This window comes from Nyctereutes procyonoides, unplaced genomic scaffold, assembly GCF_905146905.1.
Source record: "Nyctereutes procyonoides isolate TBG_1078 unplaced genomic scaffold, NYPRO_anot_genome, whole genome shotgun sequence".
Classification (NCBI taxonomy): domain Eukaryota; kingdom Metazoa; phylum Chordata; class Mammalia; order Carnivora; family Canidae; genus Nyctereutes; species Nyctereutes procyonoides.
Genome location: NW_026575126.1, coordinates 51,542,973 through 51,565,454, shown reverse-complemented (window position 1 = coordinate 51,565,454; position 22,482 = coordinate 51,542,973). Strand labels below are relative to the sequence as shown.

Below are 22,482 nucleotides of genomic sequence, written 5' to 3'. Positions count from 1 at the left end.
GAGGACAATTGTGCGCATGAAGCAAAGCTTAAAATCTGATGTAGTACCCTCCTAGAGTTGCTTTGTATGTCGTTTCTGATTAATTTGGTTAGAGGGTCAATAAATATTGTTTGAGATTCCTTGGAAGGAAAATTATACTGAAGTCACATCTTTACTGTGTTTCCTAAAGATGTTATTAAAAAACAAAATTCACAATCTTTAAAATCTTGGGTTAGAGCATATTCAGTGATTTTAAATGCAGATGCAGGGTTACAGGGAGCATGATCCATAAGACCAACCTTACTTGATACCACTTGCAAGTACAGGGGTCCCCAAGGCTACTCTTAGGTTGCATAAGTCACCAGAAGGACTTACTGACCTCAATGAAAGCTGTTCTACTTTTGGTTACAGTTTATTACAGCTAAAAGATGCAGATTAAAATCAGCTACTGATAAAGGCCCATACAGCAGAGTCCAGGAAAATTTTGAATGTGGAGCTTCCAATTGTAGTTTCCTATTGAAGTCATGAACACAGTATTACTCTTGTAGTGTTGATGTGTGACAGACAGTATGCATGGAATATTACCAACCGTGGAAGCTCATCCTAGCATTGGTGTCTAGAGTTTTTTATTGGGACTCCATGATCGACTGCCCACATGCATAAACTTAATTTCCAGGCCTTCTGGAGGTTGAGCTGGTTCTTGTGACTTAAAGCCCCGTCACCCTCATAAATCACATGTTTTACTTTGTGGCGTGGCTCAAAGCCCCCAGGTGAACAAGGACACTTTTATTAGGCATGACATTCCAAGACTTTAGAGATTACTTGCCAGAAGCTGAGAGTAAAGGCCAGACCTCCTTTGGTCATGGTAAAATTATTTACAATTTTGCAAAAGTAGTTAAATGTATTTTCATATTTTGAGTCTACATTGCTATATAGTTGAGTTTGATTAGTGATTGAAAATCAGTAACAAAGAACCCATAAATAATTAAGATTTGGTATTATATACACTTCATACTTGAGTAGCTAAGGAAGTTTCATCAAGAAATTATATTAACTTAAAAATTATATTAACTTAATATTTCAGTGTTGCAAAACTGATGTAAGCTCATAATTTTGGCATGATGGTTCAGTTCTGTTTTACTAAATTTGAACTCATTGTTTTCTCTTGTGGGAAGAGTTTCAAATAATGAAGTCCATGAGCCTCCCAAATGAATTTTTTAGCCATAGACTCATATTTTAGTGCAGAGATTCACCTTTTCTTCTATTCCTCATGAAAGCGTTATCAGAATCCAGGTGAGTAACAGGCATCATAGGGATAACCTTGAACTTATTTCTAAGATAAATAATTTTCAAGTGGTATTAACTGTCAATAATGAAAAACTCACAGCATATTCTACAACTACTTTATGACAGTGACACTATTTTTGCGCACCATTGCTTTAGAGAATAAATGCATTCCCACCTCATTGGCTTTAGTGCAAATCTCATCTCCTGGTTGATATCCATTACAAATTAGATTTCACTGTGAGAGCAAAATCCCTTAATAAGCCTAGTTAAAAACAACTTAAAGCAATATGATGCTTATTTCAGTGGCACCACTAGGTGTGGTGTTTGCATCAAGTCATTTTGGGGTGCTTTATGGAAATGCTTCCTTATAGGGAATTCCCTGACTTCATACTTCCAGAATGGTGCTTTTTTTTTTTTTTTTTTTGGTTGCTTTTTAGTGCTTACAAGAACTGGATGAAACCACATGTAGCCAGGAGGTACTATCCCCTAGCACATGGTGGATTGTTGATGAGAGGTCTGAGGATTTGGGTCATTCAAATAAATGACTTCTCAGATTTATTATGTTTTCTGTATACTGAGAATAGGTAACTAAATGAGCGGTAACTATATTTGCATGTGATTTGTATGTTATAGTTAACATTTAAATTCTCTTAGGTACTAAAAAGTTTTTTGGTTGCCACCTTAAGCCTCTCTATCTTCAAAGGCACAGAGTGGCTTTCCATCTCAATTTTTGCTTCAACATATGAACCCTAGAGGGCCATAGTACAACTAAAAGCACCTAACCCATGAATGATATTTGCTTCATGTTTGAACAACAAATGTTTTAACCCACTGTCTTCACTAATATTGTAACTACTGTCTTACAGATTGACTTGATGCAAAACATCACAAAGGCTCCATATTATACAGTATGCGATTTTTGAGGTATGAGCTTTAGAAACTTACCTCTCATGTGGCATGTACATCAGGCTTTAACTTCACTTTAATCATTTGGGGGAAATTTATGCATTTCTTATTTTTCTCTCTCTCTCCATAATATTTTTAGACTATTAAAGGGGTTGTGGAGGTATTTTTGATCCTTGCTAGTGTGTGTGATTCTTAGTTTTAACAGATACATTTTCTCTTATCACTAAACTGAGACACTAATTCTGGCAGATGAGATAGTTTTTTCAGCCCTTATAACTGGCTTAACATTTATACCTGCCTTTTTGAGTTCAAATCTATTTTGTGCCTTTGCCTCATTTTAAGTGCTAATTTCCGTTCGTTAACAGTTTTCTGTTTATTGGACTGGGAGGTGGTGTTGGTGCTAACAACCTGATACTGACTTTTTTTTTTTTTTTTGAGACCTAGGCAGTCTTGATATTAAAAAATCAAGATTTCATTTAAATGTTGAACCATTTTGTGCTTTTGATTATAGTCTGTACTTCAGACTACCTATAACTTGAATTCTGGTTGGAAATGATCAGTTTGTTTTGAAAGAACTTGGTGAATTTTTAGACAGCTCTGAGACAGTAGTTCTAACCCCAGTGATTTTTTTTTGTGATATTTCTGAAAACCCAAACTCTGAGGGGAAAAAAAAACCTTGGTGTTCATAACTCATGGTATTTTAAACCCTGTATTTTTTTTTTTAAGATTTTATTTACTCATTCATGAGGGACACAGAGACACACACACACACACACACACACACACACACACACACACGCAGAGGGAGAAGCAGGCTCCATGTAGGGAGCCTGCCGTGGGACTCGATTCCAGGTCTCCAGGATCAGGCCCTGGGCTGAAGGCGGTGCTAAACTGCTGAGCCACCCGGGCTGCCCAAAAACCTGTATTTCTAATAAACTGGGAACTTGTTCCCATTCTTTTTTTCCAGTTTAGTTTGAAATCAAATGCTTCATAGGTAGAAATGGATTTGTTGGTAGGAGATGCTTAATTTCTTCATTGAAGAACTTAAAATCAGCTGCTGTATATTGGGTATGAAAGCTTGTTTTGATTGTATTCCTATGCTCTTTAACTGCTTATATATTTGTTAGACTGGAAATCTTGAGTTTAGTATTATGGTCTTATTAACTTTTTAAAAAAGATTTATTTATATGAGCACACTGAGAGGAAGGGTAGAGGGAGAGGGAATCTTAAGCAGACTCTGCCCTGAATGCAGAGCTGAAAATGAGGCTCAATCTCATGCCCTGAGATCAGGACTTGAGCTGAAACCAAGAGTCGGATGCTTAACTGAGTGTGCCATCCAGGCGCCCCAGGGTCTTAGTAACTTTGAGCATACCCTGTAAGCTAAGTATTTCTTAAGAATTGATTATCTTATTAAGTCTCACTACAACTGTACATGTGAGATAGGTATTATCCCCATTTTACGCAGAAAACAACTGAGGCTTGGAGATTAAGTATCTTGTGCAAAGTCCCACTTAATCTTTTTGGTGGTAGAGCTGGGATTTGAGCCCAGATATATATATTTTTTAACCCATATTCTCTGCTGCCTTATGTTTACTGCCTTGTCACCAGAAAAATGATACAAATACTTAATTCTTAGTAGTAAAGGTAGCATATTGATATATATAAACATAACTTAAACAGGAAATTCAAGATGTTTAAATGTTGGTAGATTTTCGTTAATCTTGTATCCATTCATTTGCTAGTGGTTTACTTATCTAGGTTGTGTTAGGTGTCCTACATAAACGCAAGTTCAAAATCTCTCAGAAAAGCTCTTATTAAGCTCTCTTTTATTTTTTAGTTCCCTTTTAGAAGTTTATGGTATATTATGGTTTATTGTAGGTGCGCATTTAATGTGCTATTTTTAGAAATGTGAGAGATGTCCTTACATTCATTTTAAAAAGCTCTCATGTTCTATTTAGTGTTAATGATATTTAAATGCTTATAGATTTAGTATGCTTAGAAAAAATTCCCGTACTTTTTTTCTTAAAATTCCATAAATTATATTTTTTCAACTATTGGAAATACTGAGTTTTATTGACAAGTGAACCTTATATGTTTGAAGGAGATATTTTATTATAGAGCCTTAGTTATTTTTGTATGCTAGGGTCATGGAATTTTACTAAGTTTCCATTTGATAGCCTTTAGGAATAATTTAGACTTGTACCACTTAACCAAGTTGTTTGCATTTTATATTAATAGTAGTTTCAGTAAGTATAGATTGGGTTGTCTGAGTTTATGCCAGATTTCATCTTTAATATTTTTGTGGGTGGGGCAAAGAAAAATGACAAATTAAAATATATACACAAACATTGAAGGCATTTATTTATTTATGATTTTATTTATTCATGAGGCACACACAGAGAGAGGCAGAGACATAGGCAGAGGGAGAATCAGGCTCCATGCAGAGAGCCTGATGTGGGACTCGATCCCAGAACCCCGGGATCACACACTGAGCTGAAGGCTGATGCTTAACCACTGAGCCACCCAGGCATCCCTGAAGCCATTTTTATATAAGAGGGAGGAGCCATAAGGGTCAAGGAACAGGCTAGTTTCTGCTCTTGCCAGTGTGTTCCAGTTTCCCAAATAGTTGTGGGTTCAGAAGATGTTTTTAGTACATATCATAAAAGTGCTTTTTTTCAGAAGGTTGTTCCTTTCAGAATAGTATCAATAGGACAGGAGCTTTTTTCTTGGTATTTTTCATATGCTGTTGGAGTGTTGTCTTATTTCTTCATGCTTTATGTTTGATGGTTGGAAGACTAAGACTTGTGGGAAATTATGAAACTCAGCTCCTTGTTGTACTGATGAGGACACTGAATCGTAGAGCTGATCCTTAGATGAGAATAAGGACTAATTTTGCCCTGGTGCTGCACCACTTGTTTATTAGTGGCCAAGTATCAGGGATTGTTCTCCACAGTACTTGACTTTTAAAAAGATGATGGAAAAAAAAATTAAAAAATAAAAAATAAATAAAAAGATGATGGACTGCAACCTTCAATCAGCATTATTGGATTCTTGATATTTTATTTTTCTCAATTTTTATAATTTTAATTGATAGTCTCTACAGTTAAGGAATCTTCAATGAAGTCTCCAGTACATTAAAATAATCTTACTTTCCAGCTAAGTGTTTTTATAACCTATCAATCTTGCTTTCAAATATCATTCTGTAATTTACTTTCCCACCAAATAATCAATTTAGGAATTCAGATGAGAGAGAGAGAGAGAGAATGCCACATTGCCCCTGCCTCATATGTTACCAGTGCTTTTCATTTTTATGACTGGGAAGACTAATTTTTCCACTGATTAACCACTCCTTTGAGGACAACTGAGGAAGAGTATTTCATTTTATCAAATCATGTGAAGAGAATCCTGGACCAGGGTAACCAACTGTCTTCGTTTGCCTTGGACTGAAGGGGGTTCCATGGACATGGGATTTTCATTGCTAAAATTTGTTAACTCTTGAACACAGCAGGATGAGTTGGTCACTCTGATCCTGGTAGCTATCTATATTTCTGAATGAGTCTAATGAATAGAAGGGGGTGAAAGGCTGGCATTTCATTCATTGACAGTCCCTTCCCTGTTGACTTATTAGTAATTGGAGTGCTTATTTGTAGTAGTAATGATTTAAAAATTAGAGTGGTAGGAGAGGCTTGAATAAAAGATTGATGATTTGGGTTTTGCAAATATTTGTTTAAAGTTTAATTTTATACTTTTCTCTCTTTACAGAACTGATAGTGCATCAGCCGACCCAGATACTTTAAAATATTCTTCATCCAGAGATAGGGGTGGGTCATCTTCTTATGGACTGCAACCTTCAAATTCAGCTGTGGTGTCTCGGCAAAGGCACGATGATACCAGAGTCCACACTGACATACAGAATGACGAAAAGGGTATATATGCTTCCTTTGTTGTTAGAGGCATGTTTTTTTGTTTGTCTTTTTAACTACCAATCTTTCCCTTGCTTCCTCTTTCCCTTTTTTTCTCCCCTACTTCTCTCTTTCTATATGTTTAATAATATATTTTGAAACTTCATAATAACTTTACACCCTTCATTGAAAAAAATTGTAAGTGTTCTTTTTATACATTATAATACAATAGGCAGTTTCCATGCCACCTAAAATATCACAAAGGCCGAGGTCTTCCGATACGGTCTCTCCTCTAGACTTCTAAAGGTTTTAAAGTGCAAAATCTGACTTAAGTTTACATTTCTATTATTTTCCATGGATGAACAAAATCAACAAAGTGATTTCAAAACAGGCAGCACAAGGGAAGAGTAGGAAAAGCAAAGGCTGGTTGATCTGCAGATAGGTAGTAAGATCCTAAACTATCAGGAATTGACTGAGTAAAGCAAAGAGCCCTATTAAAATAATATAAATATTGCTGTTTTTAGGTGGCTACAGTGTCAATGGAGGATCTGGGGAAAATACTTATGGTCGGAAGTCGTTGGGGCAAGAGCTGAGGGTTAACAATGTGACCAGCCCTGAGTTCACCAGTATTCAGCATGGCAGTCGTGCGTTAGCCATCAAAGACATGAGGAAATCACAGGGTAAGATTGGGCAAACTGGGGACTAGTCACAGATGCCTCCACAAATACCCATATCCTCTCTTTTCCTGGACACCGCATTTCTTACTGATACTTTGCACACAAAAGAGTTCGTTCGTTTACTTCGAGTTGAAAAACATGCACATGTGATAATTGTTTGCACTCTTCCTCTCATGAACTGTTTCTTAGACTAAATTCTCACAGGAAAGCTTTTAATACTTCTTTAGGCTATACTTGCTAGGGAAGTCTCTTAAAATAAGATTAGAAGACTAGATAAGATTTAAAGAAATGATTTTCCTGATCATAGTGGATAATGAACATCTAGTATATGGTGGGCTCCTCTGTGGCAAGTCCTTGAACTCTAGGATCTATAGGGGATATGGGTATAAATGGAGTGGATGCTTTTCTAAAGTTAAATATGATGATAACCACCTTCTGTCTTATAACAGCCTCACTGTATAGGTAAAGTGCCTTGAATATCAGATGATTAAAGATAATGATCATTGTTTTTCTAAAAGAAATTTATTTTGTTGGTGAAGCTAAGTATGAAATCAGGATTTCTCATTTACATACTTTGTTGGTTATACTCAGTCTTTGGACATCTAGTTTTTGATCATTTGCTTCCACAGGGGCGTGTGTATATGTCTGTGTTTTGTGTATCTTGGTGAATATCCTTATGTATATAGCTGCTTTTCTTTGCATAAAAAAAATATTTCCTTTGAATAAATTTTTCAGAAGTGGACCCACTAGTTAAAGGGGATGCTGTTTCTTAAAAGTGTTTGAAGTCCTTGGCTTTGGTATGATAGAAGTTAGAAAGTGACTCCAAAGCTGATTTCGTTCAGTTCTTTCTTCTCTGAGGCTCAGAGTTCAGTAGTTTGCTAGTGGCAGAATTGTAAACAGAGCCTCGATTTCCTGGCTTGTAACCTAATGATGGTTTTTGTGTCCGTCTTTACTAAAATACTCAATGGGCTAAGGATTTGAAAAAGAATCTTTTTCCTTCTCTCAGATGTTGTAATAATTTCTTTTATTGTTAAATCTTTTCTATGCCTTAGAAATTAAACTATCAAACCCTTTAATATGGTTTGTTTTTCTTGCACATTGGTTAATCATTAAATAGCACAGCTAAAAATTTCAAAAGAAAAATTTGGTACTTAAATGTATTTTTATTGGCAATGTCCAGCATTGTTTGAGCATTTTGCTTGTTCTTGTCATGAAAAAATAGAGGGAAGAATAGTTCCGGTTTGCTACTTCCCTGGTGGCATCATGCCTTGCACATGGTAGGTGGTAATTAGACATTTGCTGAACTGAATGTGTGATTGCAGTTCACAAAAGCTTTGTCTTAGGAAAATAATGATAATGTGAACAAGAGACTTCCCTCCACTGAATACCAAGTGAGAAACAGAAGCATATAGCCTCTTTCTGCCTGGTTTGGACTTATCCCTAACCTGTAGAAGTCTTTTACCTGTATTCATATTCTTTACCTGAATATTGAAAAGAGTTTGGAACAAATCTGAAGAAAGTAATTTCTAAGCCGTTCTTTTTTCTCTCTCAGCTGGTCCTCTGGAATGAAGTGTTTGCTTAGGTTTCTCTGTTTTGAGGCTCTGCTTTGTGCCTTGCAGTCTGCTGGAATTTGGCTTATCGTGACAAAACGTGCGATGGGACCTGCATTCAGTTGAAGTTTTATTGTTTAGTGGACTGTGATTTTTGATGTACTTGAAAATATTTGGGCTCTAACGTTTCTGTTTATACTCAATGGGTAACGTGTTTATTTTCACAGAGCGATCGATGTCTTATTCTGAGGAGTCTCGACTGTCAAATCTTCTTCGGAGGATCACCCGGGAAGACGACAGAGACCGAAGACTGGCTACTGTAAAGCAGTTGAAAGAATTTATTCAGCAACCAGAAAATAAGCTGGTGTGTACAGTCTGGACATTGTGATAACTTTTGTGTTTCCATAATAAAGTAGATAATGCTATCTAGAGTGGTTTAAAAAGGGAAAAGCTTTGCTTCTTAAGAAAAATTACAAGGGTTCCTTATTCTAGGTTATTAATTTGGCTTATATTTATAATGATTGATAATTTGATGACCCTGATATGTAATTCATCTGCCATTGGTGGATCCACACTGCTGTCTTCTATAATAAAGTGCTTTTAACCTTTAATACATTTTTTATTCCGTTGTCCTCAGAAGTTTATTTTCTGTATGCCAGGGCAGACAAGGTCTTTTTTTTTTTTTTTAAGTTTTTATTTATTTATTTGAGAGAAAGAGTATGATTGGTGGGAGGAGCAGAGGGAGAGGGAGAAGCACACTCCCCACTGAGCAGGGAGTCCATTGGAAGGAACTCTATGGGAGGGATCTCCATCCTGGGACTCTGGGATCATGACCTGACCCGAAGGCAGACATTTAACCAACTGAGCCACGCAGACACCTGTATGTTTTTGTTTTTTATATGTGGAATTGGAATGGAGAGTATGTATTTTATTCATGGGTAGATATGATCAAGGCTAAATAAATGGAAAAACTCTTGAAAGAAAAAAAGTTCAAGAGCAGTTAAAGATTTCTTTCCACTCTGAGTAATTCTAATGTGAAATTAAGAACTTGATATAATGTAGAAAAAAATTAATGAGAATGGTATGGTGAGCCAAATAATGCTTGATTCAATGCAGGTTTTCTGCCTCCCCCCTGCCCCCCCCTTGCGCTATTTTATTATGAAAAAAAAATCTTTTTTTTTGTTTTTTAGAGATTGTATTTATTTTTCGAGAGAGAGAGAGAGAGAGAGAGAGAGAGGGGTAGAGGATGATCAGGGAGGAGAGGGAGAAGCAGGCTTCCTACTGAGCTGAAGGCAGATGCCTAATCCAACTGAGCCACCCAGGCACCCTGAAAATTTTCAAATCTTTTTTTTTTTTTTTAATTTTCAAATCTGTAGCAAGTTGAAATTGAATATCATATGTCTGACATCTAAATTCTGTCACTAACGTTTTATCATGTTGCTTTGTCATGAATCTGTTCACCTGTTCATCAGTATCTCTTTTTAATGCATTTTGGAGTAAATAAAACAAGCTTTTTGAGTTTATTTTTTTCTTTGATGATCATGGCATTACATAGGAATGGATAAATTTCTTTTGGAATCTGGAAAGAAATTTGTAATACTCCTGATCTGTGCTATTTGGGGACTGGGAATAATAAGAAAAGGAAGATGTGCTGTTTGATTAGAATTTGGAAGGGAACACAAGTAAAAAGTACACAATGTTATTGAAAGTATAGGAATTTGAAGTTTTTATACTTTTTTTTTTAGGTACTAGTTAAACAATTGGATAATATCTTGGCTGCTGTACATGATGTGCTTAATGAAAGGTAAGTAATGGGTAATTTTTAAGACAAATATATTTTTAGAAATTATTTAGAAATATATAAGATAAACCCATTGGTGGCTGCATTTATGAATATCTGCTTAATGTTTCACTGGGTTCTCCTGCTGTCTTTATCTGTGTTAAAGTATTTATATGTTAATTATTCAATACAAATGGAATCCACTTGAAAGGAAATGCCTTTTTTTTCTTTTTTTCTATTTGTCAACATGATGGAGTAATTGAGCATTGAATTGTGGAATGCCATAAACTCTTAATACAGGCATGAATGAGTGCAATTAACTTTGTAAACTAGAGAATTTTGAAACTGCTTAGAGAATAGAGGTGAAAGGGAGCTTCCTTCTTTGGGCAACAGTGGATTCAGACCACCTGCACTACGAGGCTACTGGGGTTCTCCACAAAGGTGTGCAGTCTGTTCTTCGTGTGGGGATTCTCAAAGAATTGCAGTGTTGGAAAGCACCAAAAACTCATCTCAGCAGGTCTCGAACCTTACTGCTTTTTGATGGTTTCATTTTATATAGTTAGTTATTAATATACTTAAATCAGTGCTGTTATCCTGTTAAGTTTGTTGTGCTTTAACTAGTACCATTTCCTGTTTTATAGTCCTTACCTACTGAATACTACATTGTATGTAGTTATTTGTACTGTGTTTTATCTGATCCTTTGGTGCTGCCCTTTTCTGTGAATTATTTAATGTAGCTTGAGATGGATTTTGAAGCCTAAATTTTAGTATTTCTGGGCCTTTCCTTACTGTTTGTGAATAATTGATTCTGTAAAAGAAAATCTAATCTCTTGGGCACTGTGGGATAGAGAGAGTAGAGAGCATATTTAAAGATAAAATTTCAATCTTTTATGTAGTTTGAATAGAAAATTTAAAAAATCGTTGAAGACATTCTTTTGTAAAATGTGTCATTCTTGCCATCTTTGAAAGCTTAAGCCTTTTGTGTGTTTTGTTTTGTTTGCATTGAAATAAACACAGTAGCAAATTGCTTCAGGAGTTGAGACAGGAGGGAGCTTGCTGTCTTGGCCTTCTTTGTGCTTCTCTGAGCTATGAGGCTGAGAAGATCTTCAAATGGATTTTTAGCAAATTTAGCTCATCTGCAAAAGATGAAGTTAAACTACTCTACTTATGTGCCACCTACAAAGCATTAGAGACTGTGGGAGAAAAGAAAGCCTTTTCATCTGTAATGCAGGTAAGACTGAGGGGGAAAATTGATGCATTTGGGAAGAAAATTGTCCTTAACAATTTTCCAGCAATGTTTTTGGAAGGAAACTTGGAGCAGGTAAACTTAGAATAGGGGTTATCTCCTGATAGTAAATATGATAGAGATAACATTTCTCTTTCTGAGTTTGAGTTAAAGGGTACAAATTAAAAGTAGACTTAAAATAAGATTTTTCTCTTTTTGCTTTTTGAACCTTTCCTTTGAACTTGCTTAGTACTAGAATCACTTGTAAATTTTAAAATAGAGACTTGGTGAGGACAGCTGGATAGGACTTTTTTGAGGAAGATAAAAACTGAACAACACAACTCATTCTAGGCCTTTTTAGATTTGATAAAATGTCAGAAATTCTTATTCCAAATGATATAAAATAATTTTGTATAAATGAAAACCGGCCCTACATAGCTTTATTTCACTTTTGTGTAACTGTATATATTAAAAGATCATTTTCAGTTAAAGCAATTAAATTTTCTATTAAGCAGTGTTCTTAAAAATTAGGGTTTGATATGTTTTTAGAGTGTCAAATATCTTTCATTTATATGTGCTCTTTACAATTCATGAGATGCTTTAAGTCGCTTTAAAAAAGTTATATTCTGTTTTTGAATATAACTATTTTTATTGATTATAGAGGTTATATGAAAAATTTTGGGAACTAGTCAGAAAATTATAACTAAATATCATAACACCAAATTGGACTTATTCTGCACATAGTTTTTTATTTTGAACATTTTCAAATCCACAGGAAAACAGGTAGACCAGTACAATAAATACCCATATATCCTTTATCTAGATCTGTCACGTACTAACATTTTGTTACACTTGTTTTATTTCTACACACAAAGGCATGCATATTTTTTTTGAACCATATGAAAATAAATTACACACGAAGTTCACCCTATAATACTTTAACATGCAACTCCTAAGAATAAGGCTATTCTCTTTTATTTATTTATTCATGAGAGACACAGAGAGGGAGAGAGAGAAAGAGGCAGAGACACAGGCAGAGGGAGAAGTAGGCTCCGTGCAGGGAGCCTGACCTGGGACTTGATCCCAGGTCTCCAGGATCACACCCTGAGCTGCAGGCGGCGCTAAACCAGGGCTGCCAGGCTATTCTCTTATATAACAAAAAAATTGTCATACCTAAGAAAATTAATTTTATTACATAATGCAGTCCATATTCAAACTTCAGCTCTTAAGATATCTTTTATAACTTTTGTCTCACCTGACCCAGGATTCCGTCAAGACTCGCATATTGTTTGGTGCTGTGCCTGTTTGATCTCTATTAATTAGAATGGTTCACACCTTTTTTGTCCCTCTTAATTGTTTTATGTTCTACTTTCTGGGTTTGTCTGATTGCTCTTTCCTGATTTTAAACCTTTTGGTCACGAATACTTCCTGAGTTCATCCTTACTGTTGCATCACACCAGCCAGACACAAAACTTCAGATTGTCTTCTTGTCAGAGATAAAAGGGTTTGATCACCTGGTTAAGGTGATGACCACTAGAGTGGACTTTCCATTGTGGAGGCTTCTTTTTCTCCTTTTGTAATTAGTAATCTGGGCATGATACCTTGAGACCTTCTGAATATCCTGTTTTTAGTTATATTTCACTCAGTGATTTTGGCACCCATTCATTTTCTGTATCTATATAGATTATAACATTGTGTGAAATGTTAGATGCCTTTCCAGTTCTAGCATTTTTTCTGTAGTGATAACCTCATTCTTTTATAAAGAAGAGCTTTCCTTTTTTAGGAAAAAATGGTTTCTAATAGTTGTAAAATATTCTATCCGTGACATGCTATATATTTGTTTAAAAAAATATATCTATATATAAAGATAACATGAACTGCATGTCTGTCATTCATGTGTTGAGGTCATACTTATTTTCTCCAAATCATTCAAATTTGAAGCCTGTACTAATATCCTAAAGCATAAATTATATAAAATTTGCTATAAATTTTGAATTGGAAAATAATTGTGGTACTTTAAGGAAAAGTTTTCCAAGCAAATCTTAATTTTTGTTCTTGAAAGTTAATCAAGTCTGTGATATTAAAGAGAGCACTTAGGAATAATGTGAACAGGCATTACTTAGGAATAATACTAAGAGACATTTAATAGGAGGAAACTATTTATTTTCAGCCTAATCTTGGTGGAATGAAATGTTTTTAACTTACTTTTGAGTTAAAACTGTAGACTTTATTTTCTTTGGTATCATAATAAATTTTTATTTATTTATTTATTTTAAACATTTACTTATTCATGGGGAAGAGAGAGAGAGGCAGAAGGAGAAGCAGGCTCGATGCAGGGAGCCCCAACATGGGACTCGATTCCAGGACTCCAGGATCATGCCCTGGCCTGAAGGTGGCGCTAAACCGCTGAGCCACCAGGGAATCCCCTCATAATCGGTTTTAGATAGTCACTTTTATTTATTTATTTGTTTTTAATTTATTTATTTATGAGAGACAGAGAGAGAGAGAGAGAGAGAGAGAGAGAGAGGCAGAGACACAGGCAGAGAGAAGCAGGCTTCATGCAGGGAACCCGACGTGGGACTCGATCCCGGGTCTCCAGGATCAGGCCCTGGGCTGAAGGCGGCGTTAAACCACTGAGCCACCCGGGCTGCCCAGATAGTCACTTTTAAATAATGAACCCAACATACTTGTTTTCTTCCTGTTTTGTTGAATATTCATGGTTTATAACTTTTATTTTTTAGCTTGTAATGACCAGCCTACAGTCCATTCTTGAAAATGTGGATACACCAGAATTACTTTGCAAATGTGTTAAGTGCATTCTTTTGGTGGCTCGATGTTACCCTCACATTTTCAGCACTAATTTTAGGGTGAGTTCCCTGATTCTCCCTGTTCATATGATGCTGTGAAGGATTGGTTGTGTGTCTAAGGACCTTGGGGATCAGAGGGAAAACAAAGCTTCTGCTTCTTGGATTGTAATCAGTATCAGTAATGCTTGAGGGTCTAGGATAGAATGGAACAATAATATTGTTTTTGTATATACCATCTGTACTTTCTGACATTAATACCTTAAGATATGTTAAAAAAATATTTCCTCAAGGTCATAAACAAAGATCCATTATTCTCTTCCTCTGCCCTCCCCCTTTCTAAATTTGTATAATATCAAATAGGTATAACACAGATGCTTTTTCTAGGATTTCTTAACCTGAAATGGTCCACAGGAGGAATAGCAGTTAGACCTTAAAATGATTAGCCCTTTTCTCTTGTCTCCACCCAGGATACAGTTGATATATTAGTTGGATGGCATATAGATCATACTCAGAAACCTTCGCTCACACAGCAGGTGTCTGGTAAGTTACTCAGTATATGCCAGTCATTTAAATATTGTCGAAGGAGCTCTCGTTCCTCAAAGTCCAGCTATTAATACTATTTCTTTCATAATGTGAGAGAAATAATTGCTTCACAGAAATATTTTGGTTATTATAAATGAACATTACTTGTTAGCAGAATTTGCCCTTTCAAAGGAAGATTGTATACTTTGTAGTAGGCAGGGGAGAGTAAATACAGATTGTAATGTTGCATCTGTGAGAAATTAAAAGGACTTACCTTGAGTCATTTGTAGTGTGGCTGGTGGCAGGAGATACTACATGTAGTGGCAGTGTACTTAAATGTGGAATGAAAGATCCTGGGTATTTGTGACTCATTTTTCTGGTCATTAAAAAAAAAACAAATGGATCAGTTTGAGGAAACATCTAAATAATTTTATTTTATTATTTTTGAGTTAAGTGAGTGACTAGCATGACTGATTTGGACATTTCAGCTTATTTCAGGTGCTAGAGTTTTTCTTAGTTTAATTGGTGCAGTGGACTTCTGAAAATAGGAAGGTGAGGGAGATTCTGACCCATTTCCACTGGGGAGATTAGTGGACACCTTTCGTAGGTAGTTGGGGTTCTGTAGTAGAAAGCCAGGCTGGTGGTAGATTGTGGCATTTTAGTCTAAGCCATGTGTATATTGACAATATAGATATTAAATCTGCTGAAAAATAAGGACTAAGGTAACACGTTTTAATTTTTGGAGACTGTTTATTTTTGCAGGATTAAAAGAGACCTTGGTTAATCATGATCAGCATGTTTAACAGTTAATAGTCCTAATTTTATGAAAGAGGGCATGTCTTTAAGGGTATGCAACTTGAAAACCAGACAGCTTTAAAAACAGGGCTTATAGATGTACTTTTAATTTGGATTTTTTGTTTTTTTCTACTTTAAAATTTTTTTATGATTCCTAGGGTGGTTGCAGAGTTTGGAGCCGTTTTGGGTAGCTGATCTTGCATTTTCTACCACTCTTCTTGGTCAGTTTCTGGAGGACATGGAAGCTTATGCTGAGGTGAGTATGTAAAAAACTAAGTTATTTCTTAAAATTTCAGTTAAGAACAAAACAAAAGTCTTAGTGCTAGATTTATTTTTATTTTTTATTTAATTTTATTATTTTGAAAGATTTTATTTATTTGAGAGAGTGTGTGTGCAAGGTGGGGATGGGGCAGAAGGAGAGCAGCTCCCTGCGAAGAGATGAGGGGCTTCATTCCAGGACCCTGGGATCATGACCTGAGTGGAAGGCAGACGGAAGACAGATGCTTAACTGACTGAGCCACCCAAGTGCCCCTCATATTACTACTGCTAGATTTGTTTTAAAAGAATCAGACCACTTGACATTTAATAGAAATTAAAAGACCGTTGCAATATTTAAATTTTTTAAAGATTTTTTTTTAAGTTACTAGCTGAATTACCAGAAAGATTGAAAGAAAATAGGCCTCATTTTGCAAAGCTTGAAATAATCCTGCTAGCTAGTAGTTTTCTGAAGACATGTTCTATAGTTCATTTTTATTTTTTAATACCACAAGAATATTAAAAGGTGAATTGAAGTTATATAAAAGCCCTTGAAGACTTTTCTCTTACATATATTGGGGATCTTGGATTGTGCTTTGGAGGATAAGACTTAGCTTCAGCAAATTTTTGCGGCTATAGAAGCACAGTATGGCAACTTCAAGGGTGCTGCTGACGCCTCTGGTATTGGGTCTTGGCTTTCTAGCCCACTGGTGGTCATGATTTAAATCGGCCATGTTCTGTGAGAACTTCTTTGTGGTTTTTCCCTCTCAGATCTACCATGATTCTTGATTGGTGTGCGAGGCTCCTATAATGATTGGTTGATTGATTTTTAAAGATTTTATTTATTTATTTGAGAGAAAGAGAGCCTGAGAAGAGGGGGTTGCGGGAAGGGAGAGAGGCAGAGGTTGGAGGAGAAGGAGATTCCTGGCTGAGCAGGGAGCCTGACCTGGGGCTTGATCCCAGGACTCTGGGATCATGACCTGATCTGAAGGTAAATGCTTAACTCACTGAGCCACCCTGATGCCCCTCTTAAGATGATTTAGCTTCCTCTATGGTATTTCTCGCCTTTCAGAGAAGAGTTTTTTCCTTCCAGGAAGGAAGACATTGCTTCTGCATGTTTCTTTGCCTCCACACCTCTAGTGCACTTTTAAAGCTGATCTACCTTCCTGGAGCTGCCCATTCTAGTTTGTAGAAACTTTCCCCCTTGGTGTCCATTAGATGTAATTCTCTTCAGTTATTTTGGTGCTTAATTATATGTAGATGTATGTTGGTTCTAGTATTCCATTTTTTGCTAATCTTTTCCTTTGAGTATGTTTCCTTAACTAGATTTATAGGTGAGATTTTCTAATTTTTTTTAACACTTTTCCATTTGCCCTTCTTGTGCATAATATTGGTGTGGGAATCTTACTGAATTGAGTGGCTCAAAGAATACCTGGGATAAAATTTTAGCAGAAACTGATTCAGGAATGGCAAAAGTTTCTGGCTCTTTTATACCTATACATGACAGCATGTGTATTAGAATTTCTTTTTCTTTTCTTTTTTTTTTTTTTTTTTAAGATTTATTTTTTTATTCATGAGGGACACACAGAGAGGCAGAGACACACAGGAAGAGGGAGAAGCAGGCTCCATGCAGGGAGCCTGACGTGGGACTTGATCCTGGAGACCTGGGATCATGCCCTGGGCTGAAAGCGGCACTAAACCGCTGAGCCTCCCAGGCTGCCCTATGTACTAGAGTTTATTTTTCCCTAATACTTTCTGAGTTGGTATAAGAAATTATTAATCTACTGAGGTTACTTTTGCCTTATTTAAGTATTGGCTTGTTAATTAGTGAAGTAAAATTTACTTTTATATTTAGATTATGTTTCCTTTTTTAATTTAATTTGATTTTATTTTTTGGTGGTAGGGGCAGAGGGGTGGGGAAAGAGAGAATCTTAAGCAGGCTCCATGCTCAGCACAGAGCCCAATGTGGGGCTTAGCCTCACAATCCTGAGGTCATGACTTGAACCAAAATTGAGAGTTGGGTGCTTAATCCACCAAACCACCCAGGTATCCTTCATGTTTCTTTTTTTCTGATAGGCTAAACTTCCTTTATTTGCCAAAAATAAAGTTAGTTGACTTAAAAATTGGTGGGAGTTTTTTGTTTATTTTGAATAATGTCCTACTTAGAGTGCTGTGATTTCACATCTAGGACCTCAGCCATGTGGCCTCTGGGGAGTCAGTGGATGAAGATGTTCCTCCTCCATCAGTGTCGTTACCAAAGCTGGCTGCACTTCTTCGGGTGTTCAGTACTGTAGTGAGGAGCATTGGGGAACGCTTCAGCCCAATTCGGGGTCCTCCAATTACTGAGGCATATGTAACAGATGTAAGTGTCTTTAGGAGTTTTAAGTATCATTCAAAAATAAAATTGTTGTGTATTATAAATGGTTCTCTTCACCTAATGAACATGTTATTAACCCTTCATTTGTTCAGTATGTATGTACATAATGTAGCTGCTTTCTTAAATTGCCAGTAAAGTAAGGAATCCTATTATATCCTGTCCTATCCACCCCTCTATATGAGAGAATGGCTACACTGCATTTTAAAATGGGCATACATTTTTTTCTAATGAGATCCTTTATAGATTCATTATTTTTTTAAATATCCTTTTAATATCTTTTGTTTTTAAAGATTTATTTATTTATTTATTTATTTATTTATTTATTTATTTATTCATTCATTCATTCATTCATTCATTCATTCACGAGGGACACAGAGAGAGGCAGAGATATAGGTAGAGGGAGACGTCCCCACAGGCAACCCCGGAATCATGCCCTGAGCTGGAGGCACTCAACTGCTAGCCACCCAGGTGTCCCTCCTTTTAAAATCTTTAAAAATAATGTTTTAATTTTTCCTTTTTAGTTATTGAGTTTAGTTTTTCAGTATGTTAAGAATTAACACGCTACAGATCAAAAATAATTTTTTCTGAGTATGACAGGATGAAACAACTTTGATAGCCTGAACATCCAAGATTATAAAGATACAGGAACTTATAAAAATATGTAGTCATCTGAGATCAGTTATAAAAAGCAGCATGATTACCACACTTCAGCAGCCCCAAACATTAGGTGCGTTATATAACAGTCCTAGTGAGTGGCTCAGTGTATTAGACATGAGAAATGAACCTGTCACTGTACTGTGTTTGAATGAGAAAGGTAAAATACACATGATACAGTCATAAAATACTAAATGATTAAAATTTTACTGTTAGAAGTCTAACTTTTATTTACTTCTGTTGCACATGTTGCCAAATAAAATAGGATATAAATGATATATGTAATTTTTGGTAAGTTAATTCTGTATTTCAGCAGAAATGTCAGATCCTACACATAATTAAAACCACATCTTGATATTTTAAACCTGAAAAACATGATCTAATATCTTCATTTTATTTATTCCTTTCAAAAAGTTGGTGGTTTGATGACCTTGTCAGTGTTGAAATAAAGGCAGTAAACTCAGATGTAAAACGAACAAAAACAGTTATTTCCCAGGATAGTTGTATAAATGTATTCTTTCATGAAGGTCTTTTAGGCCTTTTTAACCTATAGGTTTAAAGCCAAATGTTGTGACTGTTGAATATTATGGAAAAATACATACTGTATCACTTTTGTTTTTTAACTTTATTAGAAATTTAGTATGTTAATACTATTATAGTTTCGTGGGGTTTTGGGTTGGAAATTACATGATTTTCATAATCCTCAAATAGGTATATGTTATGAATGAGACTTAACTTTTCAAAGAGACCATCAGTACATGAACTTTTATAAGCTAAGGTGACTTGGATGTTTAATTTTAAAAGAGTGATTACCAAAAGCCCAAGTGCTTTATTGCAGAAAGATTATTCTCATGGCAGGTTATTCCCATGTTAATACCATTAATGTTCTAAGTACTGGTGTATTTCATGAATATAAAAATTCTGAGCTTCAATCATTTGGTCACTTTGACGAGGGGAGGGAGGATGATAGACATTGGGTATAAGAGAAACAGAGAATGGCAAATTCCATTTTCTGTCACTGTAGTACTTAAGAATTTTTTAGGCAAGATCATTTTTGTGTATTTTACTAAAGATACCCTTATTCAGCCACTGAGAGCTAGAATATTAAGAGACTGCTGACAAAGCAGGCAGTTAATTTTCAGTTGAAACTGCATTAAATAGAAACTATTTTCTTGCTCTGTGGAAGCATGTGAATTTTTTTAAAAAGCTCCTTGTTCTCCCCATTTGCAGGTTCTGTACAGAGTAATGAGATGTGTGACGGCTGCAAACCAAGTGTTTTTTTCTGAGGCTGTGTTGACAGCTGCTAATGAGTGTGTTGGTGTTTTGCTCGGCAGCTTGGATCCTAGCATGACTATACATTGTGACATGGTCATTACATATGGATTAGATCAACTGGAGAACTGCCAGACTTGTGGTACAGATTATATCATCTCAGTCTTGAATTTACTCACTTTGGTATGTGAATTCTTTTATGTTGCTTTTTAATATGTTGTTTATTTAGGCCCTTAAATTTAAAATTAGTGTGGAAGAAATGAAGGCCTTTTTTTTTAAAGAGTGCATTAATTAGTCTTATTTATATAATCTAGTTTGCTTTTGCTGTTACCTGTTTACTTTTAGTGTTTGAATTCAGTGTAGCTTTTATTCCTTTTTCTCTTTTTTTTTCTTTTTTGATGAAACATTATCTTTCATATAAGACTACCTAGTATTCCTGATAAACATTATACGGGTATTTGATAGCTATTTTGAAAGACCTTGTTACGTTTTGTTTCCCATATGAAACTTGTTTCATAGTTTTTATTCCTAGCCATAAATATTCCCCTTCCTCTCCACCTTTTATTATGGACATTTTTGAAGAATATTTTTTAAAAAAACAGAATAGTATAATGAATCTCTGTAATACTTAATACTGTTTCTATAAGGAGAAACACATGGTCCATCTGGTTTCATCTAGGCCTCTCTGATTCTCTGCCTCTTCTGGATTGTTTTAAAGCAAATTATAGGTGATAGTCTGCTGAACATTTCTGCCAAAGTTATGGCAGAATGTAACTTTCTTTACCAACGTAAAAAAAAAAGCCATATTTAAGTGTAGATACGTGTATCCTGTTTAGGTATCTAGACCTTTTACTATCACAGTGTTAAGGCCTTAAAATATAATTTAGATCTATTACTTTTTTAATTAATATTTTTCAGAGCAGCTTTTAGGTTCACAGGAAAATTTGAGCCTTAAGTACACAGTTCCCATACCCTCTTCCACAATAGTTTCCCTCATTATTAACATCTTCCTTTAGTGTGGTACATTTATTACAGTTGATGAGCCACATTGACCTGTTACTAAACTGAGGTCCATAGTTTACCTTAGAGTTCATGCTCTGGATTGTACATTCTGTGGGTTTCGGCAAATGAATAATGCCACATATTCATTATTCTAGTATCCTACAGAATAGTTTCACTGCCCTAAAAATCCCTTATGCTCTGCCTATTCATCCCTCCCGAATCCCAGGTAACTGCATATTTTTAGTGTCTTCCTAGTTTTGCCTTTTCCAGAATGTCGCATCTTTGGGATCATATGGCTTGAAGCTGTGTCACATGGGCTTCTTTCAGTTAGCGTTACACATTTAATACACATTTAAGGCTCTTCCATGTCCTATTGTATTTTGATAGCTCACTTCTTTTTATTCTTTTAGATTGTTGAACAGATAAATACAAAATTGCCATCATCATTTGTAGAAAAACTGTTCATACCATCATCGAAACTACTATTTTTGCGTTATCATAAAGAAAAGGAGGTAAGTAATGCACTGACAGAGACTTAGTAACTCCAGTCATTGAAGAGTTGACTCAAGTTGCTTTTACTAGGCTACATAAATGAAATGAGATGATAAATATTGGTTTTAAAACCATAGTGATTATGATTCACTTAACTTAGTCTTTATTAATTGTCAGATTGATGTGCCAGACATTCTTTTCAGATTTCCATAATTTGTTTTTAAGTTTGCTTTATTAAAATTTCATAAAACAAGCAACTATTTATAAAGTTACAAATTGAGAAGTACTGTATATGTTACAAATTTCATTATTAGCTTCTCAGTCAACTCCCAGATAAAACTACTATAGGCTTTCCAAGTAGATGGAGGAAAATTAATTTTAATAAATTGCTCTTTTTATGTGTGTTTTAATACTGGCTGTTTTTAAAAAAATGGCCTTTTAAGAACTTTTAATTTAGAGGATCCTTTCTTTGTAATAAATTCTTGAAGGTTTTTATTAACTTACTGACACGTGTAGGTTCCCTAATGTTGGTTTTTTTTTTTAAAAAATTGGGTCTTAAAAAAAAATTGGGTCTTTAGTGTTCTAGACAGTAAATTTATCAATCTTAAAGTTGATTTGTACCACATCATGTAGTTAGTAATTTTATTTACCATGTAATTATCTCTTTTCTGAATTCTCTCTTTAAAGGTTGTTGCCGTAGCCCATGCTGTTTATCAAGCAGTGCTCAGCCTGAAGAATATTCCTGTTTTGGAGACTGCCTATAAATTAATTTTGGGGGAAATGACTTGTGCCCTAAACAACCTGCTACATAGTCTACAACTTCCTGATGCCTGCTCTGAAATAAAACATGAGGCTTTTAAAAATCATGTATTCAATGTAGACAATGCAAAATTTGTAGTTATATTTGACCTCAGTGCCCTAACTACAATTGGAAATGCCAAAAACTCCCTAATTGGGGTGAGTCTATACTTGGAGTGCTTTGTTTTATTCTCACTTAAGC

At 35.3% G+C, this 22,482-nt stretch overlaps 1 protein-coding gene across 4 annotated transcripts in view; it reads left to right on the top strand.

Moving 5' to 3' along the window:
* The window catches only part of SMG1 (SMG1 nonsense mediated mRNA decay associated PI3K related kinase), a 107,572-nt gene that overhangs the window by 25,200 nt on the left and 59,890 nt on the right, over window positions 1–22,482 (top strand). For 2 of the 4 annotated variants that reach the window (XM_055339330.1, XM_055339329.1), the window contains exons 2-14: window positions 2,133–2,190; window positions 5,935–6,098; window positions 6,599–6,754; window positions 8,529–8,665; window positions 10,047–10,105; window positions 11,099–11,312; window positions 14,048–14,173; window positions 14,581–14,653; window positions 15,589–15,686; window positions 17,874–18,047; window positions 19,947–20,171; window positions 21,401–21,502; window positions 22,170–22,439. In XM_055339330.1, coding sequence (XP_055195305.1) covers window positions 2,177–2,190; window positions 5,935–6,098; window positions 6,599–6,754; window positions 8,529–8,665; window positions 10,047–10,105; window positions 11,099–11,312; window positions 14,048–14,173; window positions 14,581–14,653; window positions 15,589–15,686; window positions 17,874–18,047; window positions 19,947–20,171; window positions 21,401–21,502; window positions 22,170–22,439 — 1,812 coding nt within the window. In that variant the 5' untranslated portion in view covers window positions 2,133–2,176. The remainder of the gene's footprint in view (window positions 1–2,132; window positions 2,191–5,934; window positions 6,099–6,598; window positions 6,755–8,528; window positions 8,666–10,046; window positions 10,106–11,098; window positions 11,313–14,047; window positions 14,174–14,580; window positions 14,654–15,588; window positions 15,687–17,873; window positions 18,048–19,946; window positions 20,172–21,400; window positions 21,503–22,169; window positions 22,440–22,482) is intronic. The other 2 variants (XM_055339328.1, XM_055339327.1) reach the window with 1 other exon arrangement.